Genomic DNA, 19,559 nt, shown 5'->3' on the forward strand with positions numbered 1-19,559 from the left:
TGTCTATTTCACAATCTGTGAGACTGGGTTGTTAGACTGGGTTGTTAGGGTTTAGTGTAGGAACGTCCCAATGACACTGGATAGCAATGACCATCAATACGGCCAGGCCGACCAGACTACCATTCCATAGGAGAATGAGACGGATCTTCTGTATTTTTAAAAATGTATCTGCAAGGCAATTGTCAGTGTTGACAACATTCACGGAATTATGTAGTATGATAAACTGAAACAAATCCAATTGATCATTTTTCTTTCTAATTTAGGTGAGTATTTTGGAAATGTAGATGCATATACTTCGGAAAAACACCAACCAAAGAACTATAATACGTATATAGATAGCACCAATAACGATAATAAGAAAAGGGGAATAGATTTCTATCATCATCCAACTACTGTAGGAAAGAAAATACAAGTCCCATGATCACTGGTTTAGTGACGTCAGAGTTTACGTGCGTCACACTCCACCAAGTGATCTTCCTCTGGTCGAGTATGCGGTTGTCGAGTGTCGACGGTTGTTAAACTGCATTCCCGGTGTTAAGCTGTAACCGGAGCCTAGATGCGCGGTCAGTTTCTAAAATTGAATTCGGTCAATCGCGTCAGAGTGTGACATCCTAGGCTGAGGTCGGGAAGGTAATAAATGGCCCTTCATTCGCATCTGTCATGTGCGCTTTTCATTCTGTAGATAGCCATCACTTTTCCGCTACACATTCCTCTGTAACCTGCAATTCAGGTTAAAACATGTGGCTAACGTTAGTTAGCTACCTTTTATTTTGAGGATGTGGTTGTGTTTTGTCAGTGATGACACAAGTCGCTAGGCAGCTAACAAAATCAAGAGGAACAGCCAGTTACTATACACATGGTGTGATAACTTCACGTCTTTATTGTCAGGGTTCCAGAAGTTCAGTTTAACATATTTAATCTCATGTTTAATTTTTGTTTAAATATTCTGATTTTACAGTAAGTAGTCAGTCATAGCCTATACCTTTACGTTAATGCCTATACAGGAGGTTAGCTCTCCAGGAACAACAGTTGGAGAGTCCTGCTTTAGACATTGTTCTGATTTAAGAGTAATGTGATCATGTTTACCATTGCCACAGAAGTCTATAAAGTATATGATAAGAATATGGATGTCTATTTTTAGTAAGGCTGCTGGAGACCTTTCCTCTAAGTAGCTTCCAACCTGAAAGGTCAATATCCTCTGGTTTGCCATGTTGTGTAGGCCAGGCTACCACAGTCAGCCTGACTGTTCTTTAGCCCAAATAATAGGCTCCTATCTCTGCATTGATTTTGGAGTGAAAACTTTCTTATGTAGAACACACATGGGGTGTATTCATTAGTGCCAACTGTAGTACAACTATTTGCAACAGAACGTTTTGCCATGAAAACAAGTTTCTTATTGGACAAGTTCAGGAGTTCACTTCCTGTTTCTTCCCCTTTGGTTCCTAGTGAATAAACCCCTGTTTTTCTTTTTCCACAGAGCAGAAAGTTAATATTAGGTCACAATTTTGCGATATCAGTTAAAAAATATTTGCTTGAAAAGATAGCCCATATGTCTGAAAACACTACACCCCCCCCCCCCCCATTTAAAAAAAAAAAATCACAAACACATTTTAATATCTATAAATAGGGCTACTCTATTAATGAAAACTACCAGCCGCATGGTGCTCAACCCTGCTGGAGTTTGGTCAAAACAACGCTTTGCTTCAAAAACATTTGGTCTGAACAGTTACTGACTGTTTTGTCTTCCTCTCTCAGCAGAGCAGCGGGAGGAAGCAGGACGTGTGGAAAAAAGAGAGAGAGAGAGAGAGAGAGACTACTTAAGCTAGGAGCCGCCCCCTTTCTCTGACATGCCCAGTGTCCTGTCTGTGTTATGGAACAACATGTAACGCCCTGCGAGGATGCGCCCCCACCGCTGATGTACCGTGTGGAACGGCCTGTGTTCGATGAGGCCTACCTCCACACCCAGCTCCTGCACCCGAGAGAGAGGAGCCCCAAGACCATCAGGCAGAGACTGGCACAACAGCTCCAGTAAGCATCTACATCGAGTTAGTGTCCACAGACCTGTGTTGTGTTTAATAGTACACACTGTAGCAAAACGTTTTGCAACAGAAAATGGAAAACATTTGTGGTTCTTATTGGACAGGTCCAGGTAGTCCCACCCTGTTTCAGTCTGTTTTCTGCCGTTAGGCGCCTAAAGAACACGACCCTGTTACAGATCTGAACAGACTGTAGTGTTGTGTTCTTCAATCCTGGTCATTGGGACCCACAGTGTTGTTCCAGCCCAGTAGACATACCTATCAGTGTTTTGATGACCGGGATTGAAGAACATTGCTGAGTGTGTGACTGGGATGTGGAATTATGCAATACCTTGTTTCAGGAAATTTGTTGCGACTCTAAAAGCTTATGTGAAGTTATGATTATTTTTTTATCTGACAATGTTTGTCTAGTATTACACTAGTAGAAGTACACACCCATTTACTTGCTGCTAGGAAGCTTCACTAATAGATAAGCTGATTAAGCACACATACACACACACACCTACTCACTCACTCTCTCTCTCTCTCTTCCCAGCTGCTCATCAGAAAGGGCCAAAGCCATTGCTCTGAGCTTCCTGCCCATTTTAACATGGCTGCCGTCCTACCCTGTCAAGGAGTACCTGTTTGGGGACCTGGTCTCAGGCCTCAGCACGGGGGTCATGCAGCTACCTCAAGGTCAGTGGGGTTGGAGTCAGGGGTATACTGCTGCACTTCTCAGAATGGGTTTAGATTCAGGGGCGGCACTTGTCAGAATGGTGCTCGTTTTAATAAAGTTATATCGAAGCTGAATCATTGTTGATTGTGCTGAATGTTTGTGTTTTTTCCATTTAAAGCGACTAAAACTCAACAACACGTGCCAATAAATAGCCTACCAGTTTGTGCTTTGATTGAAATCAAATACAGGTATGGCTTGTTGTTAACATGTTAACACTCACGAAACAGTAGTTACACATCATTCAAGAAGACTCCATATTCCCATGAAATGGATTAACAACGCAGAGATCAAATGTCTGGTTTGGCAGATGCAGCTTGGAATGTCACCTGTAAAACATGACAAATTGTCATTCACGATAGGCTATCACCATCACTGACAATTTTGACGTTAGGAGGGTCTAATTTAGTGCTTGAGGGTAATAAAAAAAATACATGTGGTAATGCCAGATGTTGCCTTTCTGACGAGATTGTTTTATACTAAACAAAAATATAAACATGACATGTAAAGTGTTGGTTCCATGAGCTGAAATAAAAGATCCTAACAATTTTCCATACACACAAAAAGCTTATTTCTCTCAAATGTTGTGCACAAATTTGTTTAGATCCCATTTAGAGCATTTTTCCTTTGCCTAGATAATCCATCCAGCTGACAGGTGAGGCATATTAAGAAGTTGATTAAACAGCATGATCATTACACAGATGCACCTTGTGCTGGGGACAAAAGGCCACTCTAAAATGTGCAGTTTTTGTCACACAACACAATGCCACAGATATCTCAAGTTTTGAGGGAGCGTGCAATTGGCATGCTGACTGCAGGAATGTCCACCAGAGCTGTTGCCAGATGATTTAATGTTATTATTTTTACCATAACCCACTTTCAACGTCATTTTAGAGAATTTGGCAATACGTCCAACCGGCCTCACAACCGCAGACCAGCCCAAGACCAACAATCATCCAGCTTCTTCTGATGAGTATTTCTGTCTGGAACAAAGCCCTTTTTTGGGGAAAAACTCATTCTGATTGACTGGGCCTGGCTCCTCAGTGGGTGGACTGCGCCCTTGCCCAGTCATATGAAATCCATAGATTAGGGCCTAATATATTTATTTCAATTGACTGATTTTCTTTTATATATGAACTGTAACTCAGCAACATCTTTGAAATTGTTGCATGTTGCGTTTTATATTTTTGTTCAGCATATACAGTACCAATCAAGTTTGGACACACCTACTCATTCTAGGGTTTTTCTTTATTTTTACTATTGTAGAATAATAGTGAAGACATCAAAACTATGAAGTAACACATTGGAATCATGTCGTAACCGAAAAAGTGTTAAACAAATCCAAATATATTTGAGATCCTTCAAACTAGCCACCCTTTGCCTTGATGACAGCGTTGCACACTCTTGGCATTCCTCAACCAGCTTCACCTGGATGCCAAGAGTCTGTCTTCACTATTCTACAATGTAGAAAATAGTAAAAATAAAGAAAAATCCTGGAATGAATAAGTGTGTCCTGACTTTTGACTAGTACTGTATTTCTTATGGATCCCTATTAGTTCTTGCCAAGGCTGCAGCTACACTTCCTGGGGTCCATCAAAATTAAGGAAGTTGTACAATTATAAAAACATTTCACAACAAGTCCCTCTTTGTGGCACCTGACCACAGGGCTATGTTTTGGATGACTGGCTGCGAATGTTTATTGAATTGTTTAATTTCTGCCTTTCCTATTCCAGACATTCTGAAATTCACTAAAGCATCCCATGTATGTAGCTTTAGTCTTTCACTTTTCAATTATACAGTAGTCCAGGTGCGACAAAACTAGAACCTGTAGGATCTATTAAGAAGATAGAGCAGCGCTTTATTATTACAGACTTCTCCCCATCTTAGCTACTGTCGTATCAATGTGTGTATGCACTGGGTAGTAGAACATGATTCCATCTCTTCCCCCTGTCCTCTCTCCCCAGGTCTTGCCTATGCCATGCTGGCTGCCGTGCCTCCTGTGTATGGCCTGTACTCCTCCTTCTACCCCGTCCTGCTCTACACCTTCTTTGGGACCTCTAGACACATATCGATAGGTGAGCAATCCTGACGACGGAGCTCCAACTAGTGCAGAGGAAGTCACTTTACACTCTTGAGCTGTATAATGTGGCTACCCAGGAGCGGAGTCGTGTTCAGTGTTATAAACTGGGTGGTTCGAGCCCTGAATGCTGATTGGCTGACAGTCGTGGTATATAAGACCGTATACCACGGGTATGACATAACATTTATTTTTAATGCTCTAATTACGTTGGTAACCAGTTTATAATAGCAATGAGGCACCTCTGGGGTTTGTGATATATGGCCAATATACCAGGGCTACGGGCTGTATACAGGCTGTATACTCCGCGTTGCGTCGTGCATAAGAACAGCCCTTTACCCGTGGTATATTGACCATATACCACACCCCCTCGGGCCTTATTGCTTAAGTAAATGTTTTGAAACGTGGAGGTACAGATACTACCCAAACGTCTCTAATAAGAACATTGGTTTTTGTTTTCCCTTGCAAACTGGTTTGTTACTTTGTGCTCTACTGAACACTACCCCTGCAGCTTCCCTGTGGTGATGGATGTTACTCCTACTGGGATTTCCAATGAAGTAGTCCTGGTTGTATTCACATAGTTTTCCTGTAGGTCTCTACCCCTGGACAGCCGTGACCTTTTCACTTCTTCTTGGCCAGAGTTTTGTATTCCGGTGGCTGTGCCAAGTACAGACTGACCATTCCAAACCACATCAACAACAGGTGAATTCCAAATAGCACCCTATTTCCTATTTGGTGCTCTACTGTTGGTCAGAGCCCTATGGGGCCCGGGTCAACAGTAGTGCACTATGAAGGTAATATGGTGCTATAGGGGACTCGGCCTTCTCATCCACCCAGGGAGCCCAGTCAATCAAGAGTCTGGGTTACCTCTGAGAGATTGATCTGTTCAAGAGTAACAGATAAAGTGGCCAGAATAATAGCCAAAAAAATGTTTCATGACACTTCAGGAAATGAGCCAAGTTTTGAAATGGTTTACTTTGGGAATTGATCGGTGTCCTTGTTAAGTTTGGGTGAGGTCAGGTCTCTTGGCATATAGTGACTCCATCTGTTGCACATAGACGGGCTAGATTTATGGGAACATTCAAGGCATTCATTGGCCTTGTCTCCAATTTCAGCCGTCACGTTTGTCTCCTTTTGACTACTCGGTGAGTCAGTGAATCACATTAAATACTTCAACAAGAAAAGAAGAACTAAAACCGTCTTGGAAATAGTTAGCGGCAGCAGTTGTAACAAAATGTCCTCCGTCCAAATTGTGGCCTTAAGGAGGGCAGTTGCTGTAGTAACTTGCGACTGCCTTCTCACTCTGAGGCAGGGATGAAGGAATATTTTGGCACCGTTCAAGTCTTGGGCAAAAGCCCGTGTCAACATCTCTAGTAGCAAACGTAACTAGCTAACACAAGCAAACCTGACCTGGAAATGAGAACACCTTTTTAACATTAGTTTTTACATGGCTTCATACCTCTTTTACCAGACACAGAGACTGGCCCCGGCAGAGGCGCCTGGACTGGGTTCACAGCTGTTTGCACTGGTGTGGCACTGATGTCTCCCCTCTCTATTAAACCATTACTGATAAAGAACCTGGCACCTTGGAGACTGACTGATAACCTCGAGGGAAATGGGGAGTGCTGTGATAATTATTTGACCTAGGGGGAGTGCCAAAGCTACCAAGTCAAACTGTTGTATGAGTCAATGTCATGAAATAATAATAATAATATATGCCATTTAACAGACGCTTTTTATCCAAAGCGACTTAGTCATGCGCGCATACATTTTCCGTGTGTGTGGCCCCGGGAATCGAACCCACAATTTTGGCGGTGCATGCTCTACCAATTGAGCCATACAGGATGAGGCAATGGTCAGTCAGACTCAACTCGCTGAAGAGAGAGTAGATCATAGTTCATTTCATTCAATTCATTTATACTTCTATTATTCTGTTTTATTTCAGAGTGATGTCATCATATTCAGTATCAATAATAAGCTGCCAGGTGTTAAGCCCTTTGTCTGTGTCCCTGAACCCTATAACTCCTAAACCCTGTCCCTTAAAAGCCCATACCCCTAAACCATTAACCCCCAGGGGGCCGAGTGTCGGTTGCTTTTCGCTCCTCTCCTGTTCTTCATTGGTCAGTTAAGGTCACTAATTAGTAAGGAACTCCCTGGCTGTCTAGGTCTTAATTGGACACATTTTGCATTTACATTTGAGTGATTTAGCAGACGCGCTTATCCAGAGCTACTTACAGGAGCAACTAGGGTTAAGTGCCTTGCTCAAGGGCACATTGACAGACTTTTCACCTAGTCGGCTCTGTGATTTTGTACCAGCGACATTTCTGTTAGTGTCATAACGCTCTTCACCATTAGGCAGCCTGCTACCACAAATTGAAAGGAAATAGCAAAAACAGATAACATTCAGCCCTCCAGGAGTTGAGTTTGACACCCCTAATTTTAAGGCTGTGCTCTCTGCAGGCACGTTTGCGGTGATCAGCCTGATGATTGGAGGAGTGGTGGTGAGGGAGGCCCCTGACTCCATGTTCACCATCCAGGCCCTGAATGGTACCTCCACCAACACCACCGTCTTCATTGACACAGAGGCCCGTGATGCCAGGAGGGTCCACGTAGCCGTAGTCCTCACCACCCTGGTGGGAGTCATACAGGTGGGTTACACTCCCCTCTTCCACCTCCCCTCAAATAACCCAGCATTCTCTCTGCTGGACAGTAAGTGAATGAGACCACTGATTATTCCATGTTGCCACTAGCTTCCCCACCACTAGTCAGTCTCTCAATAAGAGGTCAAAGTTTTCATGCTGAAGATAAGGATCATCCCATAACCTTGGGGTTTTTGGTTTCAACAGGTTGCTCAGCGCTCACTGTTTACTCAGCCATAGTGGGATCCACAGGACCGCAACTTAGTTGACCTAATGTCAACATACTTTATCTATGTTGACATTTATTATGCAAGTAAATCGTCATCATCTACTCTCCCCTTGTTTGTCTCTCTCTCTCTGTCTCTTTCTTTCCTTTCCCCCCAGCTGGTCCTGGGGTTGTTGCGGTTTGGCTTTGTGGCCATCTACCTCACGGAGCCCCTGGTACGCGGATTCACCACGGCCGCGGCCGTCCACGTCTTCATCTCTCAGCTTAAATACCTGCTGGGCATCCAGACCCCGCGCTTCAGTGGGCCCCTGTCCGCTCTTCACGTGAGTCACTGACGGGGCCTCAGAGGCCTCTGCCGCTGGATGGGGGCCCCTGCATGAGGAATGGAGTGGTTAACTTTTAAACGGCAGCAGACAGGAAAGTCATCCACATTATAGGAGTCCGTGGATGTACTCTGCTGTAATAAATGGGTATTAGGCCTAGTTTACAAGCCTGCATGATTTAGTTATAAATCGACAAATGATTAATTCTTGATAAATATAGATTGTGAGTTTTATGCAATGCTCTCGGGGACACGGACACACTCCCAGGTCTCTCACACCCCCTCTCTCCTCCCAGAGTGTTACAGCCGTGTTCAGTGACATCACCAGCACCAACGTGACCACGTTGATTGTGGGCGTGGTCTGCATGGTGGTCCTCTACTGCGTGAAGGACCTCAACGAGCGCTTCAAGAAGAAGCTGCCTGTGCCCATCCCTGGAGAGATCATTGTGGTCATGGTCTCAACGGGGATCTCCTATGGTCTCAGTCTGTCAGAGAACTACCAAGTGGACGTGGTCAGGACAATTCCATCCGGGTAAGAGAAGGACTTTTCACACTACTGGGCCGATCCAAACCAAGCTGTACTGAACTGGCCTTCGGCCCAGCTAAACCAAACGGGTTACTCTATGCATCCTACATGGTTACTAGAACCTGAAAAGCACATTGTGAGAACCCAATATCCTAGCCAGTACGGTTCAGGTCAGCTCTATAGTGGGAAAAGGTATCGGTGGCATATTATGGTCCAAAAAGTGTTTAGTGAGTCAAAATGCACAAGTAACAGCATCAGAAGACATGTACTGTACAAACAGTAGTTACTATTCAGTCAACTTTTCAGACAATATTTATTTGTTTCCAGGCTGCTTCCACCTGCAATCCCAGACTTCTCTCTGTTGCCCAACTTGGTAACGGATTCTATCGCCATAGCGGTGGTGGGCTTCTCCATGGGAATCTCTCTGGCCAAGATCTTTGCTCTGAAACACGGCTACAGTGTGGATGGTAACCAGGTCAGTTTCTCCACAGTACTGTAGCCATTATAGCCTTAGAGAGTGGAGATGTCAAAGAACGTCATAGCATTTCCCCCACTAATGGTTAAGGTTAGGATTGGGGGGGGAAGCTGATCCCAGATCTGTACCTATGGGATACTTTACCCCAGATTCTAACCCGTTGGCTCTGTGTTGCCCTGTAGGGGCTGATCCTAGATCTGTACCTATGGGATACTTTACCCCAGAGTCTAACCCGTTGGCTCTGTGTTGCCCTGTAGGAGCTGATCCTAGATCTGTACCTATGGGATACTTTACCCCAGAGTCTAACCCGTTGGCTCTGTGTTGCCCTGTAGGAGCTGATCCTAGATCTGTACCTATGGGATACTTTACCCCAGAGTCTAACCCGTTGGCTCTGTGTTGCCCTGTAGGAGCTGATCCTAGATCTGTACCTATGGGATACTTTACCCCAGAGTCTAACCCGTTGGCTCTGTTTTGCCCTGTAGGAGCTGATCCTAGATCTGTACCTATGGGATACTTTACCCCAGAGTCTAACCCGTTGGCTCTGTGTTGCCCTGTAGGAGCTGATCCTAGATCTGTACCTATGGGATACTTTACCCCAGAGTCTAACCCGTTGGCTCTGTGTTGCCCTGTAGGAGCTGATCCTAGATCTGTACCTATGGGATACTTTACCCCAGAGTCTAACCCGTTGGCTCTGTGTTGCCCTGTAGGAGCTGATTGCCCTGGGTCTGTGTAACTTTGTCAGCTCCTTCTTCCACACCTTCGCCATCACCTGTTCCATGTCCCGCAGTCTGGTGCAGGAGAGCACCGGGGGCAATACGCAGGTAACACACACATACATAGATGCATAGTCACTTTAATAAGTCTACCTACATGTACATATTACCTCGACTAACCGGTGCCCTGCACATTGACTCTGTACCCTTACCCCTGTATATAGCCTCGCTATTGTTATTTTACTGCTGCTCTTTAATTGTTACTTTTAAGGGCTTGTATGTAATCATTTCTCTGTAAGGTCTACACCTGTTGTATTCGGCACATGTGACAAATAAAATTAGATTTGATACAGTGACACACACACCCATCCTGTTTGCTGGGCCCACACTGAGTGTATGGCCATTAACATGACACAGTTGTCCTTTCATTACACGTGTCACCTCATAACGGGAGCTAAATTGGCGCCGTGAAGCCATAAAGATTAGATCAACCACAGACGCTTCTGTGCAGACTCAAGGAAGGCTAAATGATAGGTGTGTTAACGTACCTTATCTCTCTGTGTGTGTCTTTGCAGATTGCGGGTCTGTTGGCGTCTATGGTGGTGTTGCTGGTGGTGGTGGCCATTGGTTTTGTCTTCCAGCCTCTGCCACAGGTGGGTGTAACTGTTACCGACCAACTCCAGTAGCCTAGATAATTGATATTTGCATCGAAATGTCCAATCCTATTCTTTTGAATGGTAATTCACCCCAACTCAACCCCGATTTCCCCCCCCCCCCCCCCTCAGACCGCGCTGGCTGCCATCATCATGGTTAACCTGCTGGGGATGTTTAAACAATTCAGGGACATCCCTGCCCTGTGGAGGACCAGCAAGATCGAGTTGGTGAGTCTGGACCGCAACACAACTTCTGATTACGTCTGACCCAGAGTCATTTCAGGAAGTACACTGAAATTCCAATTATCTTAAATGCTTTTCGATGTAGGAAACTTGGAATTTGGTTTACTTTCTGAATTGACTAAAATGTAAACAATTTAAATGATCTGACCGCACCATGACCACATCGCACCAGAAAACCCAATCGGACAGATTCCTCCAGTACATGTCATGCTATGGAAGCCTGGTCCCAGATCAGTTTGCTATGGAAGCCTGGTCCCAGATCAGTTTGCTATGGAAGCCTGTTCCCAGATCAGTTTGCTATGGTAGCCTGGTCCCAGATCAGTTTGCTATGGTAGCCTGGTCCCAGATCAGTTTGCTATGGATCATATGGTCATTGCATGACAGTGACTGTAGGAGTTGGATACACAGCACAAAGAGATCTGGGACGAGGCCTATACTATGGATCTGTAACCATTGTTGCTTTGGTCTGTATGTCTTCCAGGCTATCTGGCTGGTAGCCTTTGTGGCCTCTGTGCTGTTGGGCCTTGATCTTGGACTTCTGGTGGCCTTAGGATTTGCCATCCTGAGTGTCATCTACAGAACACAGAGGTACTAAACCATCCTACTACTTCTGAAATATATTCAAGTTTAGTATTAAATATCCTCTTCACGATCACTGGTAACCATTTCATATCACCAGCTTCATTTGGAAAAAAGTTTGATTTTTGGGTTGAGTCATTTCAGGTTTAATCTGTTCAATGGAAATGTATGAAATAACGGTCATAAAACATTTCAATATCTCTCGCCCCCTTCTTCTCCACAGCCCAAAGAGTGTGATCCTGGGACAGGTCCTGGACACAGGCCTGTACTGTGACGTGGATGAATATGAAAAAGTAATATTGTGTCATTTTGTGATAATGAGCAACTCTCTATATGGTCTTAGTTGCAGGCACTAAAAAGCTAGGTCTCATTAAAGTATTGAACAATTGCCTAGCGATAGTTTGGCACAAAAAAATTGTAATGGCGGACAAGGTTTTTATAAATGAACTTTTTAGTGCCTGTAACTACCCTTGGATAGAATGAGAAAGTACATGGTGTTGGATGAGGAGTGAGACCTGTGATTCTGCCTCTGTTCCAGGCAGCTGAATGCACAGGGATTAAGATTTTCCACTCAAACTCTTCAATCTACTTTGCAAACAGTGACCTTTATTTGAACGCCCTCAAAGAGAAGGTAATCTCAGCTGCCGTGTGTGTTTCTGTGTGTAATTTTTGTCCGACTATGTTACGGGTTAAGCACTTTAGGCCTAGCAAACTAGTCCATCTCTCCTGTAGACTGTAGCTACACTACAGTTCAGTGAGGGATCCTTGCATTGGAAAAAACCAGCTTGGCCCATCCTGTCTCGTCATATTTAAACGTGTACAGACAGGAGTGGACCCCGTACATCTCCAGGCTATACGGAAAGCCCGAAAAAAGAAAAATCAAGAAGGAGAGCGCAGAGAGGGAGAGCCAAAACCACAAGTCACCACGAAAAATGAGTGCTGTCGTCAAACTGGTGAGCCCATTCAATATGGGATTTTTCTACTCTGTCACTCACAATATCGCTTTGGTTTACTTCCCCTGCTTCTTGTTGAAACACGCCACATATTGACACTGTAACCAGAACACCAGAATTGAAGGCCTTCATGTAGTCATTTTCTAAGAGGATTTTGCTGTTAGCGTTGTTGTGGTTGGTTTGAAGCCAAAAGAGGTGTGATTGCATGGTACAATTTTGGTCTCCTTCATTCTACTGTGTGATTGGCTAACACTATTGGTCTCGTTCATTCTACTGTGTGATTGGCAGACACGATATTGGTTTCCTTCATTCTCCTTTATGATTGGCTGATACAATTTCGGTCGTCTTGTGATTGGGCCAGGATGTGGAGCTGGGCGTCACTCACGAAGTGGTGGCAGGGGGCGGCTCCCAGAACCACTTGGAGGTGCAGGGGAACGGGCAGGTGGCCGAGACCCACACAGAGTCAGACTCTGAGGAGACCCGGTTCCTAGAGCCCCTCTGTCCTGTCCACACCCTCATTCTGGACTGGACCCCCGTCAACTTCATCGATTCTGTGGGAGCCAAAGCAATCAAGTTGGTAAGGGACCTTATCTCGACTCGCAGAGCACTGGGGTCTGTTCAGAAGTGTAACATTACAGAACAGATATGCCTTTCTGTCATGTAGAATTGGGTGTAATGTCAGCTTTGTTCATGACATTTCTATTGTAATGTTGGGCCCTTCTGAACAGGACTCTGGTGTTACTGCTGATCACCTCTTAAGTTTCCAACTTCCTCATTTCGTGGTGTTCTCATGACTTTTTCTCTCTGCAGGTGATCAAGGAGTATGCAGCTGTGGATGTGTGTGTCTTCATCGCCGGCTGCAGCAGTGAGTTATAACATACTGGTCTAGATTACTATTAAAAAACCTGAGGGTAGCTGAACTAGAGGTTGTTTAAGACACTAGCCTGAGCAACCATAACACTAGTCAGTCAGATACAGGCCTACCTGCCAGCTGTGTGTTGATTCCTAACAGGAACTCTGCTGGCTGAACTCCGCACCCTGCAGTTTTTCACCGGGGTCGTGACCCCAGAAATGGTCTTCCCCACCGTCCATGACGCCGTATTGCACTGTCGGCGCCGGACTGCCCCGCCCACCATCCCTGCCATTCAATGACATTGTCCGACGGGGGACATCAAGGGGGAGGGGCCACAGGGATCTAAGGCTGCTCTAAAGCTGTGTTCACATTGGCAGTTTGAAGTGACTCAAATCCTTTATTTTTTATATATATATATATATATATACACACACACACACACAGTCTGAACAGCAAATGGATTAGGATATTTCTAGCCACATTTCAAACCATCTTCATAGGTGGTTTGAAGTCAGATACAAATCTGATTCCTGGCCATCTGACGTGTTTGAACGGTGAAATCTGATTTATTTGCCCTGAAGGTGTTTTTAGACTGTTATTTGGCATCTCTTGATGCTTGCTAGCTACTCTGACAAGAACGTGGTAGCTAACTAGCTTGTTAATTGTTTAAAATTACTTTGATTTTGAACATTCAAAGCAACTGGGAAACGTCCATGGCAGGAGTCGTCACCTTAGCCTGCTACATAACTTCTGAGTGATGGAAAGCACAAACACCACCACCAATCAGCCTACACCACTGCACACACACCTGTTGTTACTATGACAACCAGCATAGCTATGTCAGCAAATGACTGCTGTCTGAACACAAACTAATCTGATGGATTAAAAAAACCTGATTTGAGCATTAAGGCCTGCAGTGTGTACAAGGCTTAGGTGACCCAGGGGAGTTGGGGCTGGAGACAGTCCTAACGCCCATCTCCAAGTGCAACTTTTTGTTTTAAGCAGAGATAAATATTTTTAATAAAGATGGGTTTGGTTTTATTGTAAACATTCCTACGGGCTGCTGCGTGCAGTACTCTTGGCGTTTTATGGTAAGAGCAAGCCATTTATGAATTTACTTTGTCTTGGAAATGGTTTCAAGCACTTGTGTTCTTCACAGCATTGTCTCTGTGTAGAAGAGAAATAGCAACATTCAGGTTTTTAGGTCACATTTTGATGAGTGCCGAGGGTCTTTTCAGAGCATCCCCATTAGTGGTTACATTTGAGATCCAGGAGAGCAACACTGAATAGACCCACCACTGTAGCTCTGGCATGTTGAATACATGTTACTTTTACTGTAATGTTTTTCTCAAAGATTGGCCTCTTGTTACCCCTTTCCTGCTGAATATCTAAGAAATGCATCTTTACACAAATCTACAACAAACTAATCAGGTAGGCTGTCAGGATGGCCACTTCACAGCTGTTACTAATACTATTCTTTCAAGTGTCTTTCAATCAGTGATATGCAGTTGAATTTACTATATGAATAACCAGTCACTACAGCGGCTGAACACTGCGTTTGGTCCGATCCAAGTCACTCATCTAGTGCTGTATGTTGTGTTGGTACAAAGCTATGAATATGTACATTTGAAGTTAAATATTTTTGTGATAGCAATATACCATTCAAATAGATGGTTTAAATGTATTGTACATATCTTACAGCTTGACTTTTACATCAATAAACAATGCAGTTTTATAGTACAGGTCAATGTGTGATTTAATGAAAGCTCTGCAACGTCCAAACTGGAATAAACTTTAATTGTGTAGGTAATGTTGAAGGACAGAAAATGAGCATGGACTCCCAGCCTCTTGGGAAACAAGCCCAGATGCAGACGGTGCTGTTTAGTTGTAGGTCATGTATCTCGGGGTGGCGCTGAACTTGGCGTAGGACTTGATGACCTTGTTGACCGCCTCCAGGAAGTCCTTCTCAGTGGCGATCTTCCGGCGGGCGCGGATGGCAAACATACCCGCCTCCGTGCACACGCTGCGAATCTCGGCACCTGATAGGACAAAACAAACGGTGTGATTGTTTCAGATTGACTACCTTGCATCCCAAATATGGCTTTACATGGTTGGAGCCCGTCATTGGGCTGCAGTAGAGAGTGCAGGGTAGAGAATTCCAACGCAACCCTTTTACATGTCAATTACTAAAAATAGTGGCGCCCCCTTGTGTTGCATCACCGGAACAACATGGTGTCGGGTCATCTTACCTGTGCTGTTGGGACAGAGACGAGCCAGCAGCTCGAAGCGAATGTCTCTCTCCACGCTCATGGACCGGGCATGGATCTTGAAGATGTGAGTACGACCCTGAAACAAGACATTCTTTACCACACTGCCAGCGCCACTCTGCATTCAAACTGAGTAAATCTCAACCCAATCACATCTTCACTATTCATCCAGTAGGAATAATTGTTGGCAGCTAACTTCATTCACTTCTCATTCATCTTCATGCATTTTTTATTACCACCTTTGTAATGATGTAATCTATTCCTCTGCATATTCACCAAGTCAGGGTGGAGTCAGAGGCTACGTTCTAAATGGCACTGTTCCCTCATAGTGCACAACTTTTGACCAGCCAAATGGCACCCTGTTCCCTAATTTAGTGCACTACTTTTGACCAGCCAAATGGCACCCTGTTCCCTAATATAGTGCACTACTTTTGACCAGCCAAATGGCACACTATTCCCTAATATAGTGCACTACTTTAGACCAGGATCCAAAGGGAATAGGGTGCCATTAGGACTGGAGTCAGAGGTCAGAGTTACTCCCGTTCTAATCAGACATGGTATTCACCTCCAGGTCTGGCAGGCTGAACTCAATCTTCCGGTCCAGTCGCCCGGGCCTCATGAGGGCCGGGTCTAGGGTGTCGGGCCGGTTGGTGGCCATCAGGACCTTGATGTTCCCCCTGGGGTCGAAGCCGTCCAGCTGGTTGATGAGCTCCAGCATGGTCCTCTGGACCTCATTGTCCCCACCGGCTCCGTCGTCAAAACGGGCCCCTACAAGACAAGACACAACCCACATGTAAGTCGAGGCACAACAGACAGGGCTACTATTTCTGGTGACAAGACGAGCACCCTGTGCACGTCAAGCTGCCTCCTGCCCTATGGGCTGTTCTGGCTCAGATAAGGCTACTTACTACCACTGCTTGTGAAATGCATAAATGTGTTCTTTTACAGAGTTGTCTTGCATTTAAATCAGTACACAAGTTTTTTTTTAAAAAAAATTTAAGTGCCCGACCTCCAATAGCGTCAATTTCGTCGAAGAAGATGAGGCATGCCTTCTTGGTTCTGGCCATCTCGAAAAGCTCCCGCACCATTCTGGCACCCTGAGGAAGAGAAACAAGCACAGAGAACAAGGTAAGCTCACACTGATTCAGGACCACATTCTTGAGTTAATTCTCCATTGTCCTGAGTTCTCAAATCAATTCAATACAACTTGATTGTGATTCGCTCAGGGTTGAAGTTTCCCCTATATACAGATCTAGGATCAGCTTCCCATCCTCCAATCCTAACATTAACCATTACTGGGGGAAATTCTAAACTGACCCAAGATCAGTGTCTGGGGGCAACTTCACCCTCCACCATTGTGACTCACCTCTCCCACGTATTTCTGGACCAGCTCTGAGCCGATGACCCTGATGAAGCAGGCATCGGTGCGGTTGGCTACGGCTCTGGCACACAGGGTTTTACCTGTCCCGGGTGGGCCGAACAGCAGAACCCCCTTCGGGGGCTCAATACCCAGGTTGACAAACCTCTCGGGCTGAAAGCAGAACGGACAACGAGAGGAGACATCAGCAGAGGTACAAAGGATCCAATATGTTTTAAGTGTACGAGATGTCTAATAACCCTGCCACAAATGCAGGAAATCTGAGGGCACTCACCCATGTTTTTATTGCCTTATTTATTGATACCTTCTCATTTAAATGTCACGAATGTATAGTTTATACATATTGTGATATTCGGTAGAGTGATTATAAATGACAAATTGAGACTATAGGAACACTTACATGGAGCAGTGGAGTCTCCACCACCTCCCTGAGCTTCTCAATCTGCTCTTTACATCCACCCACGTCACTGTAGGTCACATCAGGCTTCTCTTCCACCTAGTGGACAGTAACAGAGACAGGGGGAGACGTTGCTGTTAGTTCAGGTAGCAACAATACGTTGACAAGTATCCTTATTTCAGGCCATGGTAGTAAACATTAGGCACCAAGCAAAAAACTGACTATTAGGGAGGCACTACTTGAGGTGTATTCACTAGGAACCAAACTGAACCAAAGGGGGAGGGACCTACCTGAATTTGTCCAATAGAAACTCTGCTGCAAACAATTTTCCGTTTGCAGTAAACAGTTTCAGTAGCAAAAACGTTTTGGGCTAATGATTACACCCCAGAACTTGAACAAGAAGAAACATTTCTTTTTTTCTGTTGCAAAAAGCTTTGCTACTGTCTGCCCTAATGAATAAAACTCCTTTCTCAAAACAGATGTTGGCCTTCTTTGCACTGATCTGAAAGCGCTGACCGGGTGAAAGCCAACCTAAGGATGAGTTTTTCCACCATATTTTTTTCACCCGTCAAGTACTTTTCCAATCGGTGCAGATGAAGGTGAGGAAACAGATCTTGAATTGAGATCAAGCGGTTGTGTCACGTCTTACCTGCATCATAGTGACTGTGGGGTCAATCTTGGGAGGCAGAGGAATGTGGATCTGGTACTTGTTTCTATCCACACTAAAAGATAAACACAGGAGACTTAAGTATCTAACAATAATACTGTACCAATGCAATATTGGACATCGGCACACATGATTCTTATTGAAGCAAGAGATATCACCCTTCATCCTTACCCGACTCTCATACCCTCCTCTATGTCAGTGGGGGCCACCTGGTCACTCAGGTCCACCACAAACTTGGCAAACTGCTTCACATTGATGATGTACTTTGGGTCTTCAGAGTCAGCGTTGATGATCTTTGTGCATCTGCCACAACAAAATACAACAAGCATGTGGGTGTTTAGCTCAAACTAGAAAACAAAACCTAATAAAAAATATCCATTGTTTTTAAATACAGTTCAATCTATTAAATGATGCTGGTGAGATACAGTAAATTGATAAGTGTGCCATACCTTGCTACCTGCAGAGGCTGCTCGCTCTGCAGAGTCTGTTTGTCTGCAGCCAGATCCCATAGAGCAGGGGGAGCCAGGCCAGTGTCCGATTCCTTAATGCCTGCATTGTTAGATAGCTGAGGTTAGTGCACGTACGCTATCTGTCAGACTTGAAAGCAACAAATAACAGATGTTCTGCTATCACTAAGGAAAAGCAAGCCACATTCTAAATATTTTCAAGCATCATGGGAGGGTAGAATACTCAAGGTAATCCCTATTCAATATACACTACATGTTTAATGAGTGATAATGCACATGGATGTTACGTAAAATCACATTGCTGCCTACCGGTTAGTTCATTGATCTTCTTGAGCAGGTTTTGGATGTCATCTTCCACTTGCTTAATCTGTCTGGAGTAGGTGCTCTGGCCCTGTAATACAAAGAAATGTAGGCTATGTAGTTATTGTAGCAGATAATGATCATTTCAATCAGTGATAATCAACCTTTAATCAATAGGTAATAACTGGAAAATGAATTGGTCTGCCCTACACCATTAGACATCATCATCACAGGGGTCATTATGATTGTAGCTAGGCCTACAAGATGTAAAATAGCAATCAATTAATGTACAGGTATAGACTAGCTCATACTCACATAAGTTTTCAATAAGGCAATGTCTCCTTCATCCAAAGCTGGAGGGCAAAAACGCATTTCAATTTACATAATTCACGAACAACCAATTCATACCTATTAAATAGGCAAATATCATTATTGTAATAACTTGTCTTTACATCCAGGTATAATTGATAATTTAAAGAACCCACTGTGACATAGGTGTCCAAAACAAAAATGCCAAAGTGTTCATTAGCCAGGGCTAGCTAACATTAGCCCTGGCTAGATAACTAGCTAGCTAGCTAACTAATGATATTAAGCCATACTAGTAAAGATCACGTAACACCGTGGCTTGTTTGATTTTTGTTAAGTACCTATTGAGCTCATATTGTTATCTTTGTTAAACTATTCACAGTGCATGACAATGTATTGCATGACTTAAATTAGCCATCATAGCTAACTGTCGTACTGACTAAGCTAGCTAACGTTAACTAATAAACAGTGGTTCTCAAAAATATCATCACATACATCTGATAGGTTTATCCTCCTCTTCTTTGACATCTTTGATTTTCCTTTGATCGCCTCCCAAATAATCTGGCATTGCTAATGTTATTCTGTGTATAAAGTTTTACTAGAAGATTTTGTGCTTCAGCACAACAAGGATTACACAGCAGGTTTGTTACTTCCGCTATGCACAATTGACCGGAAATGGAGATCGGACCTTTATTTGACGACCCATTGTCATAATGTTCCAAAGTTTTTTAAATGTATTTTATACAACCAATATCTGTTCAAATGTATGA

The 19,559-nt window shown here is 44.1% G+C and overlaps 2 protein-coding genes across 2 annotated transcripts; one reads left to right on the forward strand and one right to left on the reverse strand.

The window, feature by feature from the left end:
* The first annotated feature begins 451 nt into the window (after positions 1-451).
* LOC106576505 (prestin) lies at positions 452-14,747 on the forward strand. The gene is given in 19 exon segments (XM_045700085.1): positions 452-630; positions 1,756-2,028; positions 2,572-2,711; positions 4,713-4,823; positions 7,286-7,473; positions 7,849-8,013; positions 8,309-8,544; positions 8,866-9,013; positions 9,721-9,834; positions 10,302-10,379; positions 10,512-10,607; positions 11,104-11,210; positions 11,425-11,494; positions 11,740-11,832; positions 12,025-12,075; positions 12,077-12,154; positions 12,516-12,731; positions 12,965-13,019; positions 13,167-14,747. Coding segments are annotated over 18 exon segments (2,244 nt in total). The 5' UTR covers positions 452-630; positions 1,756-1,870; the 3' UTR covers positions 13,307-14,747.
* Positions 14,748-14,778: 31 nt separating this feature from the next.
* Positions 14,779-19,442, reverse strand: psmc2 (proteasome 26S subunit, ATPase 2). The gene is made up of 12 exons (NM_001139641.1): positions 19,285-19,442; positions 18,799-18,836; positions 18,493-18,574; positions 18,166-18,265; positions 17,888-18,019; positions 17,699-17,771; positions 17,053-17,148; positions 16,641-16,805; positions 16,284-16,371; positions 15,840-16,042; positions 15,257-15,353; positions 14,779-15,046 (listed from the first exon to the last, which is right to left on the reverse strand). The coding sequence occupies exons 1-12, from the start codon at positions 19,355-19,357 to the stop codon at positions 14,889-14,891; spliced, it is 1,305 nt and encodes a 434-aa protein (NP_001133113.1). The 5' UTR covers positions 19,358-19,442; the 3' UTR covers positions 14,779-14,888.
* Positions 19,443-19,559: the final 117 nt, after the last annotated feature.

The sequence above is a fragment of the Salmo salar genome, chromosome ssa17 (assembly GCF_905237065.1).
Source record: "Salmo salar chromosome ssa17, Ssal_v3.1, whole genome shotgun sequence".
Lineage (NCBI taxonomy): Eukaryota > Metazoa > Chordata > Actinopteri > Salmoniformes > Salmonidae > Salmo > Salmo salar.